The sequence below is a fragment of the Leuciscus leuciscus genome, assembly GCF_965113295.1.
Source record: "Leuciscus leuciscus genome assembly, chromosome: 1".
NCBI lineage: Eukaryota > Metazoa > Chordata > Actinopteri > Cypriniformes > Leuciscidae > Leuciscus > Leuciscus leuciscus.
Window position 1 is genome coordinate 7,047,226 of NC_138725.1, and position 19,379 is coordinate 7,066,604.

A 19,379-nucleotide genomic window follows, 5' to 3' on the forward strand; every position below is an offset into this window, starting at 1 on the left:
CTCCGTCGCGGTGAACTTTTTTTTCTTGAGCACGTCTATAAACTGAAACAAAACTCAGCGAATACTTCTCACACATTTATGAGCCATATACCTTTATACACATTTAAGTGTGTACTTTTAAATGATCGGATTCAAACTGAAAACAAATATTCTCTGTTTAAGTAATTTGTATAAAACCAACAGGATGTCCAGTATCTCAAACGCTTGCTAATTACTTTTAATTCGACACGCCCACTCACGCAAAAGTGATTCACATGCAAATCGTCCACATGGGACGCGAACGCCCTCGTTACCTCAAACACAAAACACCAAAAAACTTCACAAGTCTCTGCTTTTCGTCGAGTTTGGAAGACACGTCTGAGCTTACATTGGATTTAACTCAGAAGAAGAAGAAGAACGCGATTTGAAGACAAGAAAGATGTAAGGTAAGAAATTCTTACTTATTAGTTTATGGTATTGTTGCATAAACTTCACATTGCAGTTGAACTGTTGCTAGATATATGGTGAATATTATACTATTTAGACCCGTGTTTCCTGTTAAATACTGTTTGTGGATATCTGCTCAAACATAGATATGTATAACCATAATGTTTAATATTTTGGAGCGCGATGGCGTTTGAATGTATCATATTTTGGAGCGCGCTGTGGGTTTTAATGTATCATATTTTGGAGCGCGATTGCGTTTGAAAGGAAAAATGCACCAAACATTAGGCTTTATGTTTTTACTATTATCTCATTTCATATCATCATAACGAATGGAAACATTTGAAGTAACATATGATAATCAATATATTTTTCTCGTTCTTGAAATCTTTTGGAAGATTTAATTTATTGTTATTATTATTTTATGCAGCACTGCGTAGCCTATGCCTACAAGGCACAACAAACCTGGTGTTCATTATATATTGTTGGAAACGTGTGTGTGTGTGTGTATTCTGTGAATTTTAAAAAGAAATTTTAACCAGAAAAATCTAAAATCTATTCCCAAAATCGTGCAGCCCTATAGTTTCTCTTGATATCAGTATGTTCACAGTTTTTTTCTTTTTTTCTTTCTTTCAGGGACCAGATGCAACTGAGTCCTGCTGACTTCAACATTCACATGAGTCTCTGTACATGAACATGGTAAAGTGAAAATCAAACACCTTGGAAATGAAAGGTATGTTTTTAGGAATGGCACAAAGGTCTCTGTCTTTGGATCATTGTTTTCAATGTGCTCTTTTATCATTTGTATTTTTGGATTGTGTTGTGTTGTAAATAAATCCAAACAATCTAAAAGCCATTCTTTTTTAAATCTTCTCATTCTTTGTGCAAGGTTGCTCTGAATGACAGGGCCTGATCGCTCCTAATAGGGCAGTTAGGGGAGTGTCTTTGTCTTTCTCAGGTGTTAAAAGCTTACATATTAATGAGATGATCACGCCTCTTCGCATATGGCTTTGTCACACAAAACACGTCTTAGACATTTTAAATCAATATATTGTCTTATCTGAATGAGCAGTCAGGGTGATTTTCACATAGTTTTGGAGCAAATATTCTAGGCTATGTCATAACATTTTCAAAAGTCTTGTGAAGAAATAATCAGTATGGGTTTCATGGTCTTATTTCAGTGAGAAATTTTTTTTGTATTTTCACAAACCACGCATAAATGTCATTATCTCAAAACTACAAACTTTTACATACATGCTGCTGATATATTATTGTAGCAGAGTTTGTGCTCAATACAGTGTAATTCGACTTTAGCCATGAAAATGTCACTAGTAACAGAAAAAAACACAAATGTCAGAGCATGTCAGACCACCTCCAGGGCCCAGAAAACAGCTCAGACCTCAGAGGGTTAAAAGCTGCTAGATCTGATTATTTTTCAACCCTATTATAAGAAAATGAACAAAACCCTAGGTATTTATTTGAAACAGTGGCAAAACTAACGAAAAATAAAGCTTCAAGCCCAGAAGTTTCCAAGCAGCACAGCAGTAATGACTTTATGAACTTCTTTACTTCGGGGATTTCTCCCTATTAAACAACGTATACATTTTAAAATATTGCTGATTACTCACAAAGCACTAAATGGTTTAGCTCCGCAGTACTTGAGCGAGCTCTTAGCGCACTATAGTCCTTCACGTCTATTGCGATCTCAAAATTCCGGCCAGTTGATAATACCTGGAATATCTAAATCAACTGCTGGCGGTAGATCCTTTTCCTATTTAGCACCAAAACTTTGGAACAATCTTCCTAACATTGTCCGGGAAGCAGACACACTCTGTCAGTTCACATCTCTTCGGCCTAGCATACACAAAATACATTATAGACTTCTATAATTCAATGTTAGGCTGCATAGTTTAGATCAGACGGAATTGGGAACACTTCCCATAAATCCTAATGTACTCGTTACATCATAAGAAGAATGGCGTCTACGCTAATATTAGTCTCTCTGTTTATCCCGAGGTTTACCACAGTCCGCCGGATCCAGGCCATATCCAGATCTGATGAAGGACCAGCGCCTGGACACAACGACAACACAGTCCTGAAGTGTCCACTAGTCTCTCCCCTGTGAAAGCCTCCTTCCTTTTACCTCTATACAGATAAAACGTTGTCGGGATAATTCTGGTTGGCATGGCTACGCAGATGCGACAAAAAATTCTGAATTATACATTTTTAAGGCCTAACATGTAGTTTGTTGAGGGTTGATTTGTGAAGGACTACACGTCTGCGCACTTATATATTCAAACACGCATACCTATCGACCGAACACGTGATGCGCATGTGCATTGTCTACGTTGTCTGCATTGTCTCGTCTGCGTTTTTCTCGGGTTTGCGTTTTTGAGGTTTGCGCAGAGAAAACCGATAATCGTTTGCACCTTCAAACCTTTTTCAGGGAGTGCGTTCTGGAGACACTAGGGACTTTTTGTACGAATGGGCGGCCGGAGCGCGTTAAGGGTTTTCTGTTAGAACGGTGTTGTGTTAGCGGCCCCTAAGTTAATGACTAATGATCTTTGCAACTTCACTGTTACGCTAATTTCTATTATCACTGTAAAGCTGCTCTGAAACAATCCTATATAAAGCGCTATGTAAATGAAGGTGACTTGACTTGACTTTATAATTGTAACAGTCACCAGCTGGAGTGCCCTTGAAAGCCACCAGAGGGCACTCCACACCAGACTATCATGATTCACTCACAACTACACTTCCCATAATTCACTGCCCGGACTCATCATCCCTGATTATCACATTCACCTGTGTCTCATTATATTGTTTAGTTCACCCTATATAAGCCTGGTTCACCTCATTATCATTGTGAAGTTTTGTATGTTGTTGCACTGCACTTCTGAGCATTTTCCCTGGTTTTCATGTCTCTTGGTTTTTGGATTTCTTGCCTGTTCCCTGGATTACTCTCTCGCCTCTGACCCCTGCCTGTTTTGTTTTGTTTGTTTGTTTGTTTGGACTGTCTACTTGTGTTTTGACCCTTTGCCTGTTTATTGGATTTCGTCTTTGGATTACCCCTTAATAAAGCTGCATTTGGATCCTCAACCTTCGTGTCTCGGAGCAGTTCGTGACAGAAAACTTCGCCACATATGGATCCAGCAGTTGTCAGCAACCAGGCCCTGAGGAAGTTCCTTTCTTCTGTGTTCCAAGATGGCCAGCCTATTGAGAGGTATGCGAGGGACTTTTTGTCTTGCTGTCATCTGGGAACGTTAAATGACACCCAGCTCATGGACCTGTTTTTGAGCGGGCTGGATGATGACGTTGCTCAATTGATGCCGGAGGACTATACCGGCTGGACTCTAGAAGGGTATGTCGACCTGGCCCTCTCCTTGAGCGGTACGACATTTACTGTGGGCTTGGCTGATGAAACACCCTGCAAGCTCACAGTACCCCCAGAGCCCTCATCGCTGGCCGCGTCCAGTCCGGGGTCTTCACAGCTCCACGTCCAGTCTGCCCAGCCAGAGTCAGTTCACGTCTCGCCCGCCCGACCTGGGAATCATCACGTCTTGCCAGCCACTGGATCGGTCTATGGACGTACAGGACCGGTTTCCAGCGTGGCCGATCCCCCGCTTATGTCTGCACGCGTTGCCAAGAGGGCCATCGTTCTAGGGTTCAGCCCTGCCGAGCCTGCGCTCCACGTCAGCCCTGCCGAGCCTGCGCTCCACGTCAGCCCTGCCGAGCCTGCGCTCCACGTCAGCCCTGCCGAGCCTGCGCTCCACGTCAGCCCTGCCGAGCCTGCGCTCCACGTCAGCCCTGCCGAGCCTGCGCTCCACGTCAGCCCTGCCGAGCCTGCGCTCCACGTCAGCCCTGCCGAGCCTGCGCTCCACGTCAGTCCTGCCGAGCCAGAGCCAGAGCCTGCACTTCACGCCAGTCCAGCCGAGCCCGCACTTCACGCCAAATCTGCTGAGGCCAAGGCAGTATGCGTCGTGCCCGCCGCCCCTGAGACAGCAAGCGACATGCCCAACGATCCAGAGCCTTCTTCACCGCTGGTCCCGTCCAGCACGGAGCTCTCTTCACCGCTGGTCCCGTCCAGCACAGAGCCTTCACTGCTGGTCCCGTCCAGCACAGAGCCCTCTTCATCGCTGGTCCTGTCCAGTTCAAAGCCCTCTTCGCCGCTGGTCCTGCCCAGCTCAGAGCCCTCTTTGCCGCTGGTTCCGTCCAGTTCAGAGTCCTCTTCGCCACTGGTCCTACCCAACTCAAAGCCCTTGCCGCCGCTGGTCCCGTCAAGCTCAGAGCGCGCTGATCCTGATCCAGAGACTGAGCTTCACGTCACTTCTGCCGATCCAGAGACTGAGCTTCACGTCACTTCTGCCGATCCAGAGACTGAGCTTTACGTCACTTCTGCCGATCCAGAGACTGAGCTTCACGTCACGTCAGCCGAGCCAGAGACTGAGCTTCACGTCACGTCCGCCCGTCAAGAGTCTCGTCCCGCCGAGACTGAATCTGTTCCTGAGCCTGAATCTGTTCCTCTTCCTCTTTCTACGCCTGTGTCTTCGGACAAAATGGCCGACTCCACGCCTGTGTCTCCAGACAAGATGGCCGACTCCACGCCTGTGTTTTCGGACAAGATGGCCAACTCCACGCCTGTGTCTTCGGACAAGATGGCTGAATCCACGCCTGTGTCTCCGGACAAGATGGCCGCCGCCGAGCCAGTGTCTCCGGACAAGATGGCCGCCGCCGAGCCAGTGTCTCCGGACAAGATGGCCTCCACCGATCCAGTGTCTGTTCAAGTCACGTATGCTGAACCAGTGTCTCCGGACAAGATGGCCGCTGCCAAACAAGTGTCTCCAAACAATATGGCCGCCACCGAGCCAGTGTCTCTGGACAAAATGGCCGCTGCCACGTTGACTGAGCCCTCTGCAGAGATAGCCGCTGACATGCCTGAACCTGAGCCTTCAACAGAGATGGCCGTTGTCACGCTGTCTGTTCCTGAGCCATTGTCTGTTCCTGTACCTGAGCCGGTGTCTGTTCCTGTCCTTGAGCCGGTGTCTGTTCCTGTCCCTGTGTCTGTTCCTGTTCCTGAGCCGGTGTCTGTTCCTGTGCCCTGGCCGCCTGAAGGGTCGTCTCCGCCCTGGCCGCCTGAAGGGTCGTCTCCGCCCTGGCCGCCTGACGGGCCGCCTGCACAGCCTGCTCCGCCCTGGCCGCCTGCACAGCCTGCACAGCCTGCTCCGCCCTGGCCGCCTGCACAGCCTGCTCCGCCCTGGCCGCCTGCACAGCCTGCTCCGCCCTGGCCGCCTGCACAGCCTGCTCCGCCCTGGCCGCCTGCTCCGCCCTGGTCGCCTGCACAGCCTGCTCCGCCCTGGTCGCCTGCACAGCCTGCTCCGCCCTGGTCGCCTGCACAGCCTGCTCCGCCCTGGTCGCCTGCACAGCCTGATCCGCCCTGGTCGCCTGCACAGCCTGATCCGCCCTGGTCGCCTGCACAGCCTGATCCGCCCTGGTCGCCTGCACAGCCTGATCCGCCCTGGTCGCCTGCACAGCCTGATCCGCCCTGGCCTCCCGTCTTGCCGCAGTCTCCAGGTCGTTATCCGCTCCACGGGCCTGGCCCACCATCCCGCCCCCGGGTCCGCCTCCGCTCCACCTCCCTCCTGGACAAGTTTAGAGCGTCTGGAAGCCGCTCCTTTGAGGGGGGGCTATGTAACAGTCACCAGCTGGAGTGCCCTTGAAAGCCACCAGAGGGCACTCCACACCAGACTATCATGATTCACTCACAACTACACTTCCCATAATTCACTGCCCGGACTCATCATCCCTGATTATCACATTCACCTGTGTCTCATTATATTGTTTAGTTCACCCTATATAAGCCTGGTTCACCTCATTATCATTGCGAAGTTTTGTATGTTGTTGCACTGCACTTCTGAGCATTTTCCCTGGTTTTCATGTCTCTTGGTTTTTGGATTTCTTGCCTGTTCCCTGGATTACTCTCTCGCCTCTGACCCCTGCCTGTTTTGTTTTGTTTGTTTGTTTGTTTGGACTGTCTACTTGTGTTTTGACCCTTTGCCTGTTTATTGGATTTCATCTTTGGATTACCCCTTAATAAAGCTGCATTTGGATCCTCAACCTTCGTGTCTCGGAGCAGTTCGTGACAGAAATGATGTTATAGTTAAGGTCATTTGCAGCATATGTAGGGCCCAAACATAACCTCAAGCCCAGGGGCCCCAGACCTGATCTTTGTTCTGTTTACTTGTCTTAATATTTATTAAAATACTTACAGTATATATATTTTTTGTGATGGGCCAGTGAAGATTATTGCAGGGCAAGTAAAAATCTGAACCAGAATGAACCTGTAGAAAATCTCATTTTGAGCCCTGCAAATACCAAGACCTGCCTCTTTTATTATAAAATAAAGTTTTGTTACGGGTAAAAAATAATACAAAGTTAAAACTAGGAATTTCACTTGGCCCACCCTACATCTCAAAGCTGGAGCCGGGGCTGGTGTTGTTTAAAGTTCAAAAGTTCATAGTGATTGTTCTGACTTCATGAAGCCTCATGGTGTTAATGAACTTCAAACTGACTAGAACAAACTCTTTGAAATGTATGATACTGGATATGAAACTGTTAATAATGTAGACAGACAGCAATCTCATTCAATGTCAGTCGTGTGCAGTGAAATATCATTTATTAGGTATTTTAAAACTCTATTGAGAAAATGAAAACATGGAAAGCTCAAAAAGCAATCATATCAGGATACTTCATGACTTTCAGAAATAAAAATATAACTAATTCAAGGAGAATCAGCAGAAAATAAGAAAATGGACAATAGCAATGAAATGTTCATAAAATGTGACCCGATCTGGCGAAATGAGTCGGAAGTCGCAACGTTCCATTTTAAGATATGGGCCGTTTATGTGGAAAAACAATGAAATAATAGATTTTATTATTATTATTATTGCTAAATTTCAAAGAACAGACATTCAAAAATAATCTCCTAAAGTTTCGTAGTCCAGATAATTGAGAAAAGGTATTTAAATGACTATTAAAGTTTACAAAGTTTTACTAAATTCGCTGGAAATGAATATTGCTTTTCTCAACTCCTCTCCTCACCTCTGAGCGTTTACCGGGAATCCCCTCAAACGTCTCTGCTTTCCAAATATGGTTACACGTTGTATGGAACCAATCATAAAGCTTAAAAATGTACACAAACGCTGATCATTTGTCAATGGGAAGCCCCGTTTCGACTGACCGGCACGCGATTGGTCCAGCCATCCTCCTCAGACTCGTAGCGCTATGTGTAAACAAGCTAGCATGATCTCCTCAGAAAGATGAACTATTATTAATTTGAGAAATGTCGCTGTCAAAAGAGAGCAAAGTCGCCAAAAAGTCGCCAAAAGCGTTGGACTCACTAGAGGCTTCTAACCTAAGCTCTGCTGCTGGTCATCAAGAGTGGCTAAGGCTAGTCAGTGATTGTTTTGGATCTGGAGACGTGTCATCCTCTGATGACAGCTACAGCAAAAGTAACAGCCCTGTGGTATTTATCGTGTATGGATGTGAGTGAGTGCAATTATTCTGTGAGTGTATTTATCTGCAAGGAGAATCCATTACAATGTGTTTGATTTATTTTAACCCAATATTTAATTGTTGGTATCTCCGTTATGAATATGTTACACTGTTATTGTCATCTAGCCCAGCTATTCCCAAACTGTGGTCCGCGGACCACTAGTGGTCCGTGAGGGTACTGCAGGTGGTCCGTGGAAAGGCAAAATAAAATATAAAATAATATTTTTTTTTACCTTAATTTTCTAAAATTCCCATAAAAAAAAGTAAAAGAATAATATGTAGGCCTATATTGATATAACATTTTAATTAAAATGTCAAGTTATTGTGTGATTACTAAAATAGCCTAGTGGTGTTCGGCCTTGACATTCAAGTTCAGTGCCGTTAGAACCACAACATTGGTTCGGTGGATAGCAACAGGTTCTCTGAAGAGAAAAGGGCAGAGGCAAATATGTTCTCATTATCACATCACACGCATAGCCTTTAATGGTGCGTTCACACCGGACGAAATTTCGCTTCAAACTTTTGTTTTTACGCGCGTCAATTTGCGATACAAAGTGGTCAAGCGTATCACTAGACCCTAAAATCGCCAAAGGTTTTGAAATGTTGACTATATTCCAGTGTTCTGTATAGATTTCATAGTCCATTGCTATGGAAATAAGCCTGTTGTTCAAATGAACCTGATTATGCCCTCGGGCGCTTGAGTAAATAAATAAATTAAATATGTGGCAGCCGTTGTGTGCAGTAAACTTTCTTTTAACAAGCCTGTTGTACTGATGTGATGACCAATGATAGTTTTAGAGCTAGTAAGCCTATTTAGAGGTGCAGATTAATTCAGGTAGGACTCTGTGTAGACATATTTTATTATGTGTATTATGAGGTGGTCCGCGAAAATTCTTGATTACAAATAGTGGTCCACACACACAAAAAGTTTGAAAACCCCTGATCTAGCCTACACAAAGATATGATTGCATAGGCTAACATTATTTGTTCTCTGTTTCCTTGTCTCTCTGCTATGTGGGTGTGTGGAGATGAACCCAATTGCAGACAGTAGTCACAGCAACACAGTTTATTGTACAAATAACAGGAAAAACAAAGCCCACGAGGGGGCAAAACAAGACAAGACGGGATTACAGGTGACTAAACTAGACTATGACTCTGACAATTAACTAGACTATAAACAAACAGCAAAACAGAACTTTCTCTAGACAATACTCTTGACAGGATACTCACAATGAATAACACGCAATGTTTAGACAGCATTTGACAATGAACCAACAAAGGACAGAGAAACACAAGGGGGTTATAAAGGGAGGCTAATGATGAGCAACAGATGAAACTAATACGCTGATAATTACAAAACGAGGATAACAAGGGGGCGGGGTTACATGACGAGACAACGCAAGCACATGGCCAAACAAATGGCCATGTGCTGCACATGAAACATGGGCCTGTCATGATTCTGCCGCAAGACAAGAGAAAATCAAGAACAAGATGGCAGAATCATGACACTCTCACTTTCTCTCTCTCTCTCACACACACACACACACACACACACACACACACACACACACACACACACACACACACACACACACACACACACACACACACACACACACACTCTCAAGCAAAACTGTAGCACCTCTGTTCAATCTTTCTGATTTTAGTAAATGTTTGTAAAAGTGCCTTTTAAATGATTTATTCAAATAAAAAATGTAAAATAATTTGAGCTTCAGCCTGGCATAATAGCATATATTAATGTCTTTGGTCAAATTAAGCTGTACAATAAATAGTTCATCCCTTTAAATGCAATGGATTTTGAAAGATATCAACAAAAAACGGGCAAAAAACTTTAAAAGCGATTTTCTCAGGTTTTCAATTGGAAAAAGAGGGCAGATGACCATAATTCAAATGTGTATATCTTTACAACCATTCAAGGTATGGCTTTGACTAGGATATCAGTTGAAAGCTTATGGTCTCCTCTTTCCATTAATACCAAAATCTCAATTTTGAAGTTTGGGTCACTGTGACTCATTTTGCTGGATCAGGTCACAAATGAGTAAAGAGTTTAATCAATCATTACATAGCAAATACAAACATTAAGTAAAAGTGAATGAGACAGATCTCTCTCTCTCTCTTTACTGACTTATAAGAGCCAAAGCATCTCAAGAGAAGAAGAGAAGAAAAGTGTCCAGTTTCAAAGATACATGAAAGTATATCTTGTGTTTGCATGGAAGAGTAGAAGTGGAAGAGAAACTAGATGTTCTGATGAAAAACAATGAAGAACGAGTTAAAAATTAATATCAGATTTACATCTCTCTTAAAAGTGTTATGGGCTTCTTCTCCAGTGTGAATTTTCTGGTGGTCTTTCAGTTCATCTTCTGTAGTAAAGGCCTTCTGCACTGAAACACACACCTCTGTGTCTTTTCTGCTGTAATATTAAGGATGAATCTTCTCCTTTGTGTGAATCTTCAGGACTGACGCCCAATGAAACTTGTTTACCGCACTGATCACAGTTAAATGGTATTTTCTTTAAATTAAACTCTTCCCGCATTGATCACATTTCACAGTTTCTTTCCGGTGTATTTTTCGGTGCTCTTCTTCAGAATGAGAAGGCAGAACTCTCATGTGAACCTTCAGACTTTTCCATGTGAAGCGTTTTTTTACACTGAGGGCAGGAGACAGATTTTTTGGCTTCTGTTATTCCTTTCTAGTTCACGTCCATCAGGTTTAAAACAAACATTAAATCAAGTGAGATTTCAAATGAGAGACAAATGTGACATGAAAAGTGAAGCTCAAAGTCAATATCACTGATAAGTTCAATAGACATCTTAATCCCATCAAATCTGGTCAACAACTACTGTGTACGATTACGATCTATTTTAATATCATGAAGATGATTTGTGTTATAAATCACTAGTTTGGTCATGAAACAATGTAAATCTGGTGAGCATCAGCATGTTCTTCATCATGATGAATAGGGTTGGGTATTGGTTGGGTTTTATCCGATACCAGTACCTACTCTGTATTTTTCAAACGGTTCTTAAACCGGTACTTAAGAAAACAAAACCGCACACACTTTATCAAAAAAGATAATACCTGTGTGTGTTTTCTAAAAAAGATTTTCTGATTTCTGATAAAATAAAAAATTGTGCTGATGTGGCCGAAAACACTTAATTTAAGATCAAAATTTTGTCTTCTCATATTATTTATATATGCATTTACAATATTTTCCATAAAAATCTTCCTATTAAAGTTGTGTCCTCAGTTTCTGTCAACTCCGTCAGATTTTTTCATAAAGCTCTTTAAATCAGGAAATAGCATGGTCAGCTATATCCCTGAGGACCCCTTTTCATCTCCCTGCCTGTGGTGAATGCAGCACTACCACACATGCTCTGGTGCGTTTTACATTTTTTTATATTTTAGACAAACAATGTCAATATTCCTAAGGTCACAGCTGCACCATGTCAATACCATCTTTCTGTTAAGATACTTTTTTTAAACCATAGTGGATTGAATTTAAGCATTTTAGTGAGGTTATTGGGACAGCTAGCAACTGAGGAAAAACTACCTAGCTGCAGTGTACAATACATGTTTTGGCGGGAAAATACATGCCCTTCCGTCTGACGGAGTTGACAAATCCACCTATAACCTCTTAATGTGCGAATTTAATATTATTTATGAATATAGTGAAGGGTTAAACTGTTATTTCTGGGTTTTATTTACACATAAATGCACATACATAGCATGCATTACATTATTTAACCATACACATCTGACTTGTAGATAATGGGCAGGCAGTGGTCTGCTTATTATTGTGTAACGTGTAACTTTGCCAGCACTTTAATATATATATTTATATGTAGAGACAGAGATAGAGAAATGAGAAGCCAGTGTAGGGCTGGGCGATATGGGGAAAAAAAATTATCACGGTAATTTTTTTTATATCAGTCGATATCGATAATTATCACGATAAATGTCAAATCTTTATTTCTTTCAAGTTTAAAGGCAGATTTTTGCTCCTAAGTGAAAGTTGTAGAAAACAGAGCGTTAATTGTGGTTTTAAACTACTCTTTATTGTCAGAACATATCATGACAAACAGGTGTACATTTCACAAATCGGAGGTAGAACATTCAAACATTTTTTGTCAACACCGTCAGTTTTTCCGTCAACACCGTCAGTTTTTCGTCAACACCGTCAGTTTTTCCGTCAACACCGTCAGTTTTTCGTCAACACCGTCAGTTTTTCCGTCAACACCGTCAGTTTTTCCGTCAACACCGTCAGTTTTTCGTCAACACCGTCAGTTTTTCGTCAACACCGTCAGTTTTTCCCGTCAACACCGTCAGTTTTTCGTCAACAGCGTTGGATGTATGAATGTTTTTGTAATTTTTTTTGGGAAAAACAAATATTCTTCCTTCAGTTTATGTTGTTTTTGTAATAAATGGTCCTTTTTTTTTTGTTGTTTTTTTTTTGTTGGAAAAACACAGAATATTCAATTCAAAAACAACATTTATCTTCCCTTTACATTTTCTTATCATTTCTGGGATCCCTGAGAACCATCTGAGACCCAGAACTCAGTTGTGTGCTGATGCACCATTTATTAGTCAGTGTTTTTTTTTGTTTTTATTTTTGCACAAAGTGTTGTTAATAAGTGTTGCAGTCAATAAAATTACACTTTGTTGACTCCATGAATGTCTCCTGAAACTTTAGCTTATCTTAATGTGCTAGTGTCGGGATATACGGTAGTGACAGTTTATGCAAATATGACATTATCTTCATGTCCATTTTGCTTGGGGCCCCCAAATTCCTTCAAACGGCCCTGTTTAAGACAACACTCTTTTTCGCCCCCTGCTGGCTTATTTATGTAATATGAAGAAATTGTCACTGAACAAATCAATCAACGAATCATTTTGGTGAACGAACTGAAAATGAACGAATCTCTGGAAAGAATCCAAATTTCCACCACTAGTAAACACATTCAACCATCACGGTTCGGCACGGTTAGCCAAGTGTGCTGAGAGTTCAGGGCCGAGAACGGTTTGTAATTGTGCCGTGCCGTACCAGGATCAAGTGGAAGCACAACTGGAACCTTTTCCGAAAGTGGAAAAGCAGCTTTTGTTTCTCAGCACATAAAGATGAACTACCGTGATCTCAGACTGTGTTGATGTGGTTTCTCCACTGCATGGATCTTCATGTGTCGCTTCAGGTCACTTTTAAAAGAGAAACTCTTTCCACACTGATCACACGTGTGCGGCTTCTCTCCAGTGTGGATCCTCTCATGTGTTTTCAGAGATGATGACACACAGAATCTCTTGTCACAGTGTGAACACTTGTAAGGTTTTTCTCCAGTGTGGATCCTCTCATGTATTTTCAGAGATGATGTGTGACTGAATCTCTTGTCACAGTGTGAACACTTGTAAGGTTTCTCTCCAGTGTGGATCCTCTCATGTATTTTCAGAGATGATGACACACTGAATCTCTTGTCACAGTGTGAACACTTGTAAGGTTTCTCTCCAGTGTGAATTCTCTGGTGTAGTTTTAAATGGCTTGGTGAAGGAAAAGTCTTCTCACACTCAAAGCACATGTAGTCTCTTACACCAGTATGTATTTTCTCATGTCTATGTAAATTTCCCAGCAGTGAAAAACTCTTTCCACACACAGAACATGAATGTGGCTTCTCCTTCATATGAATTGTCAGGTGTCTCTTCAGGTGTGATGCACAGTGAAATGTTTTGCCACATTGATCACATGTGAACAGCTTCTCTCCGGTGTGGATCCTCATGTGAACATTAAGGTGTGATGACTGACTGAAACTATTCCCACATTGATGGCATGTGAACGGCTTCACTCCGGTGTGGACCCTCATGTGTGTCTTAAGGTGTGATGATTGACTGAAACTATTCCCACATTGATCACATGTGAACGGCTTCTCGCCGGTGTGGATCCTCATGTGACGCTCAAGACTTCGTTTGCTTGCGAGACTCTTTCCACACTGAGTGCAGGTGAAAGATTTCTTGGCTCTTCTTTTCTTTAAAAATGTCTTTTTAGTCTTTGAGCGACTCAAAGGTTTTTCTCCAGGTTTGACATGATGTTCCTCCTTCACTTCACTCAGTTCTTCACTCTCCTCCTTCACTTCACTCAGTTCTTCACTCTCCTCCTCCACTTCACTCAGTTCTTCACTCTCCTCCTCCACTTCTATCAGTTCTTCACTCTCCTCCTTCACTTCACTCAGTTCTTCACTCTCCTCCTTCACTTCACTCAGTTCTTCACTCTCCTCCTTCACTTCACTCAGTTCCTCACTCTCCTCCTCCACTTCACTCAGTTCTTCACTCTCCTCGCTCTCTTCCATCGGGTCTGAAATGAAAGAAAAACTCTCATTTTCAAATTTTCTAAATAATCAAAATAATTCAAAGAGAGAAATATGGAGTGAAAGAAGATTAAAATTATCCCAGATGTAACAGACAACTTCTATAAAATATTACAATAATTTATGTATTTTTATAAATTAATTATACATCCCTGAAACTTTCCCTGATCTTCCAGTTATTTTTTAAAAACATTATAGGCACAAATCCCATGTTTCTGTAGTGAGAACTATTAAATATGTTTGATCAATGACACAATTATCTAACATGATATGAACATTAAAATACACAATACTGCCATATTTTAACACCAACTTTTAGATCGATATTTAATTATGTCAAAAACTACTAAAAAGTTTTAATTAAGGGCCGTTCACACTAAACTTCTTCTTCCATAGACTTCACATGCATGTGAAAGTGGGACACAAGAAACACAAGATCAAGTGAATTTCACTGCGAGAAAGAACACAAATGTTTGCAGTAAAGCAGAGTAAATTGTAAATTTGTATATTTTGGAATGATTATTTGTTATACATGTTCGTAAAAATATGCACCAAAAAAACTTCCTTTACTGACCATTTGTTAAAAAATAAACTTTTGCAGCCATGTCATAGTTGAACTGTTTATCTAAATGTGATGAAGTGCTTGAATGTTTCTAACATGAATGTTCTTCAGCATCATGAATGAATGAAGAATAAACACCAACCTCTTTGTTCTTCAGGATCTTCAGTGTGTTTCATTCTGCAGGGTTCTGGATCACTCATGTTCTCACTGTCCTCTTTAATAAACTCAGTCTTTGCAGATTTCAGCTCTTCCTGATGCTCTGATGCTCGTCTTCACTTGTAGCTGATGGGAATTTACAGCATTTATTGCTGAATTACTGTGGGCGGAGCTTCACTGATGATGCAATTGTAGTGGGGGGAGCTTCACTGATGATGAATTGCAGTGGGCGGAGCCTCACTGATGATGTGATTGTAGTGGGAAGAGCTTCACTGATTATGTAATTGTAGTGGGAGGAGCTTCACTGATGATGAATTGTAGTGGGAGGAGTTGATCTGACAAAATCAGAAATATATAAGTTACTGAGTTTGATTTTATGCTCATGGACATCAGAATATAATAATGTAAATTCTTCCAAATCTAAATAATGGTAAGAAAAACAGTTGAAAGCATAAACAGAAATAAACATAGGCTACTGTTAGATTGAATGAACAATGCCAAACCCAGCGCTGAGGGAGAAAAGGTATCTCTCAAGTTTATTAGCATCTTTGTCTCAGAAGATATAGCAAGAATATGAGGGGAGTTACAGCGAGTTAACCAATAAGATAGTGTATATACCTTACATCATATATGAATATGATACATTGAATAACAAGGCCATATATAAGGTCAGTTTCTGGCTATCCTACCACATGTACATTAGTAGCCTGGAGGACCCTTATACTGTGTTCATAATAGAGAGAATAGGAGACAGTACCTTCTTACAGAACAAAGAAATCCCTCTGTTATATGCTTTTGCTGAGACTACCATACTATAATTTCTTAAAACTACATATAGTAGGCAACAAATCCCCTCAGTCTGCTGACACCAATGAAATGAGCTTTAAGTGTCAATTTACAGGAGATCTGAAGACATCAGCATAATAAATGAGGTGAAAACAGGAACTATTGTCATGAAATAAAGAGTGTTTTCAGCAGATCTGTTAATATTGATGAGCCTCAGACTATCAACACTCATTCAACAAGCCATTCAGGATCATCAGCAGATCATCTCACTTTATTCTGAGTGTTTGCTGTTAGAAACACATTATTTGAGTCAGATACATGATAAAAGCCTGTAACATCATTAACATGTTATATATTTGTATGTACAGAAACTAAAAAATAAAGAAAATGTAACATTTCCTGTGTCAACCTTCATTAATATGTATCTTTATTCCCATGCATGTATCGATTTGATATTTCTCACATTCATTACTCATACAGGGGCAATATAAAGTGTCTACATCCATTTTAATAAGTAAATGTAATCTGCCAAAGATAAATGTCGACAATAATAAATAAAGGTAAACATGAAAACGGCAACAGAAACACTTGAGATCGATTCCCCTCACAGTTCTCAAACTTTAACTTGACATTCAGTAACAGTTCTCACTCCAAACATCGAGACAATCACACAAACGAACACAACATCGCTCAGGTCTGAATGAACTCAACATATTCTCCTCATGCTCGCTGCTGCTGCACTAAATGTTTATTTCAGAAGGAAGACGCCAGAAAAGACGCACAAGTATCGCTGTGATCGATGAAAACAATACAGAAATGAGCCTGTCGCTTAATTAAACTGTATAAAGTGTGTGTGATGGTTGTGTAAATATGAGAAATACCGTGAACTGCTCTCCTCTCCTCAGAAGACTCGACACTGAAACTCTCAATGAGGGAAGAGAGACGGCGCGAGCGAGCGGTGACGTCAACGGAGCACGCCACGCGCGTATGGGACACCCCCGCAGCCAATCAGGGCCACGCAGATTCAGCTTTACTAGTAGCCTTCCATTATTATTATTATAGAACTGAAGTGACTCCAGTTATTAAAGGTGAAAGGAACTTTTTCAAGTGAAGCACAAAATAGTCAGAATAAGCAGAGGAGGATCACCTCCATCCAGTCTGAAAAGTGTGTTGGCCTGTAAAGTCCGGCTCAGTTTATTCTGTAGCGTCCTAAGACTAATAGTAAAGGCATGTTGGTAGATTAGCACCTGTAGAATTTCCTTTTGTTGAAACTCCAGATAAAAGTAGAAAACTACTATTATGTTTAGATCCATGAGGCACTAGAGACATTTCCTTACTAAAGAAAAAACACTGAAATAAAAACACTTCTACAGAAGGCTGTATTCTCGTAACTTCTACTTAATTCTACTAAAAGCTAATTACATCTTCAACAGTGTAATTCGATTACTATACTATTTTTTTAAGAATAATTCCTTATTTTACTTTTAGAATAAAAAGTTATAAAATTACAGTAATAAATGAATTAGTTAGTACTGCAAACCCAACACTGATTACGCAATTATGCTGATAGAGCACATCCTGTATTGTATTTAAATGACTATTATTTACCTCGAAACTTTGACTATAGGCTTGGCATGTTGCATATTAATTGTTCTAGGAACCTCAGATAGGCTATATTTTAATTGTTGTGTATTTTGTGCTACTCTTCGATTGCTCCTGTCTGCCCTGCTGATACTGCTGAGTTGCCGAGCTGCTAAGTTGGTTTGCGTCTGTATTGTAAGCCTCGTATAACTTTCTGTTTTGTATCTCTGTTTACTATCATTCGCCGTTGTTTAAACTGCTTAATATAACTTACTCAACATCACATATTAACCTGTGATCGCTAGCTTCAATCTAATTCATTGCTAGCACAAAACGCTAGTATTTCGCTAGCCTGTTAGCGTGCCATCCGTGCGCTCATTCTTTGTTTAATTCGCTCAACAACCACGGTAAGTCATGTCTAATCTCTCTTAATAAATAAATAAATTAATAAATCTCTCGAATAATAAATTAAGCCAGTAAGATAATAGCCTCAAACTCCCTTAACAGAACTTCACACCGGTCAGTATTGAGGAAAGCCACTACAATCACACAGGATCCCACCCACCTCCTTAACCAATCCTTTCAGTTATTGCCATCAGGTCGACGCTACAGAGTTCCACTTGCAAGGAAAAACATATACAAAAAATATTTTATTCCCACGGCCATTACTACACTGTGAAATCATATATAGAATACATCACATTTTTTTGTAAAGCAGCTCACGCTGAAAATAACAGCAACATTTGGTCACATTTAGCTTCAAACATCATTTAAAAAACTGGTATGAATTTTTGACGGTCACTTTTGAGCACATTTACAACAATATTTGTCAACTTAGAGATACTTTACATAATTAAATCTAAATATTAAATGTTACACCTAAATGTTAAATATAAATGCTAAATATAAATGTTAAATCTAAATGTTAAATCTAAATGTTAAATCTAAATCTAAATATTAAATCTAAATCTAAATGTTAAATCTAAATGTTAAATCTAAATCTAAATCTAAATGTTGAATCTAAATGTTAAATCTAAATCTAAATCTAAATGTTGAATCTAAATCCAATTACCGGCATTTTGAATTTGCATATTAGTTAAATATTTAGTTTCACCCGAAACATTTAGATTCAACATTTAGATTTAGATTTAGATATAACATTTAGATTTAGATTTAACATTTAGATTTAATATTTAGATTTAACATTAAGATTTAGATTTAACATTTAGATTTAGATTTAACATTTAGATTTAACATTTAGATTTAGCATTTAGATTTAACATTTAGGTATAACATTTAATATTTAGATTTAACTATTTAAAATATCTCCAAGTTGACAAATATTGTTGTAAATGTGCTAAAAAGTGACCGTCAAAAAATTCATACCAGTTTTTTAAACATTGTTTGAAGCTAAATGTGACAAAATGTTGCTGTTATTTTCAGCGTGAACCGCTTTACAAACGGCGCCCCATAGGAGATCACTAAAACTAACGTTAAAGAGGTGTGTGAACTCGCAAGTACGATGTCAGACACTGTCATTTGCTCTGGCCCCCTTCCTGTTCGCAGGAGTGATGAGGTACTTAGTAGATTGTGTTCACTCAATGGCTGGCTGTCTGATTGGTGTCCGCGTAATAATATAGAATTCATAGACAATTGGAAAAGTTTTTGGGGCAGACCTGACCTGTTGAAAAGAGATGGTATTCTGTCACATGCCTGTCCTGTCTTGTGCTGCACATGGGTGTTTTGTTATTTTGGGCCATGTGCTCGTGTTATTGTCTGATCCCTCCCCCTTGTTATCTGATTATTGTTTGAGTTCACCTGTTCCCTCCTGATTAGTTTCCCTTTATTAGTTCCCTCTTGTTTGCAGTCTGTGTCGGTACGTTGTCTTTTGTTTCCTGTTCCCCGAGATTTTCCAGAGTTTTCTTAGTCTGTTGTTTTTGTATTTACTTAGT

General features: G+C 40.6%; 2 protein-coding genes across 2 annotated transcripts in view; both read right to left on the reverse strand.

Moving 5' to 3' along the window:
* Positions 1-4,082: 4,082 nt before the first annotated feature.
* On the reverse strand, positions 4,083-15,262 carry LOC309508269 (uncharacterized protein; the record flags this gene model as incomplete). Its single annotated transcript, XM_082182802.1, has 3 exons — positions 15,047-15,262; positions 13,633-14,329; positions 4,083-4,311 (listed from the first exon to the last, which is right to left on the reverse strand). Exons 1-3 carry the CDS (start codon positions 15,102-15,104, stop codon positions 4,083-4,085), a joined length of 984 nt encoding a protein of 327 aa, XP_082038928.1. The 5' UTR covers positions 15,105-15,262.
* The window catches only part of LOC309492340 (uncharacterized protein), a 46,496-nt gene continuing 37,691 nt past the window's right edge, over positions 10,575-19,379 (reverse strand). Inside the window, exon 5 of the mRNA XM_082161270.1 lies at positions 10,575-10,642. The gene's annotated coding sequence lies outside the window, so the exon portion shown is untranslated. The remainder of the gene's footprint in view (positions 10,643-19,379) is intronic.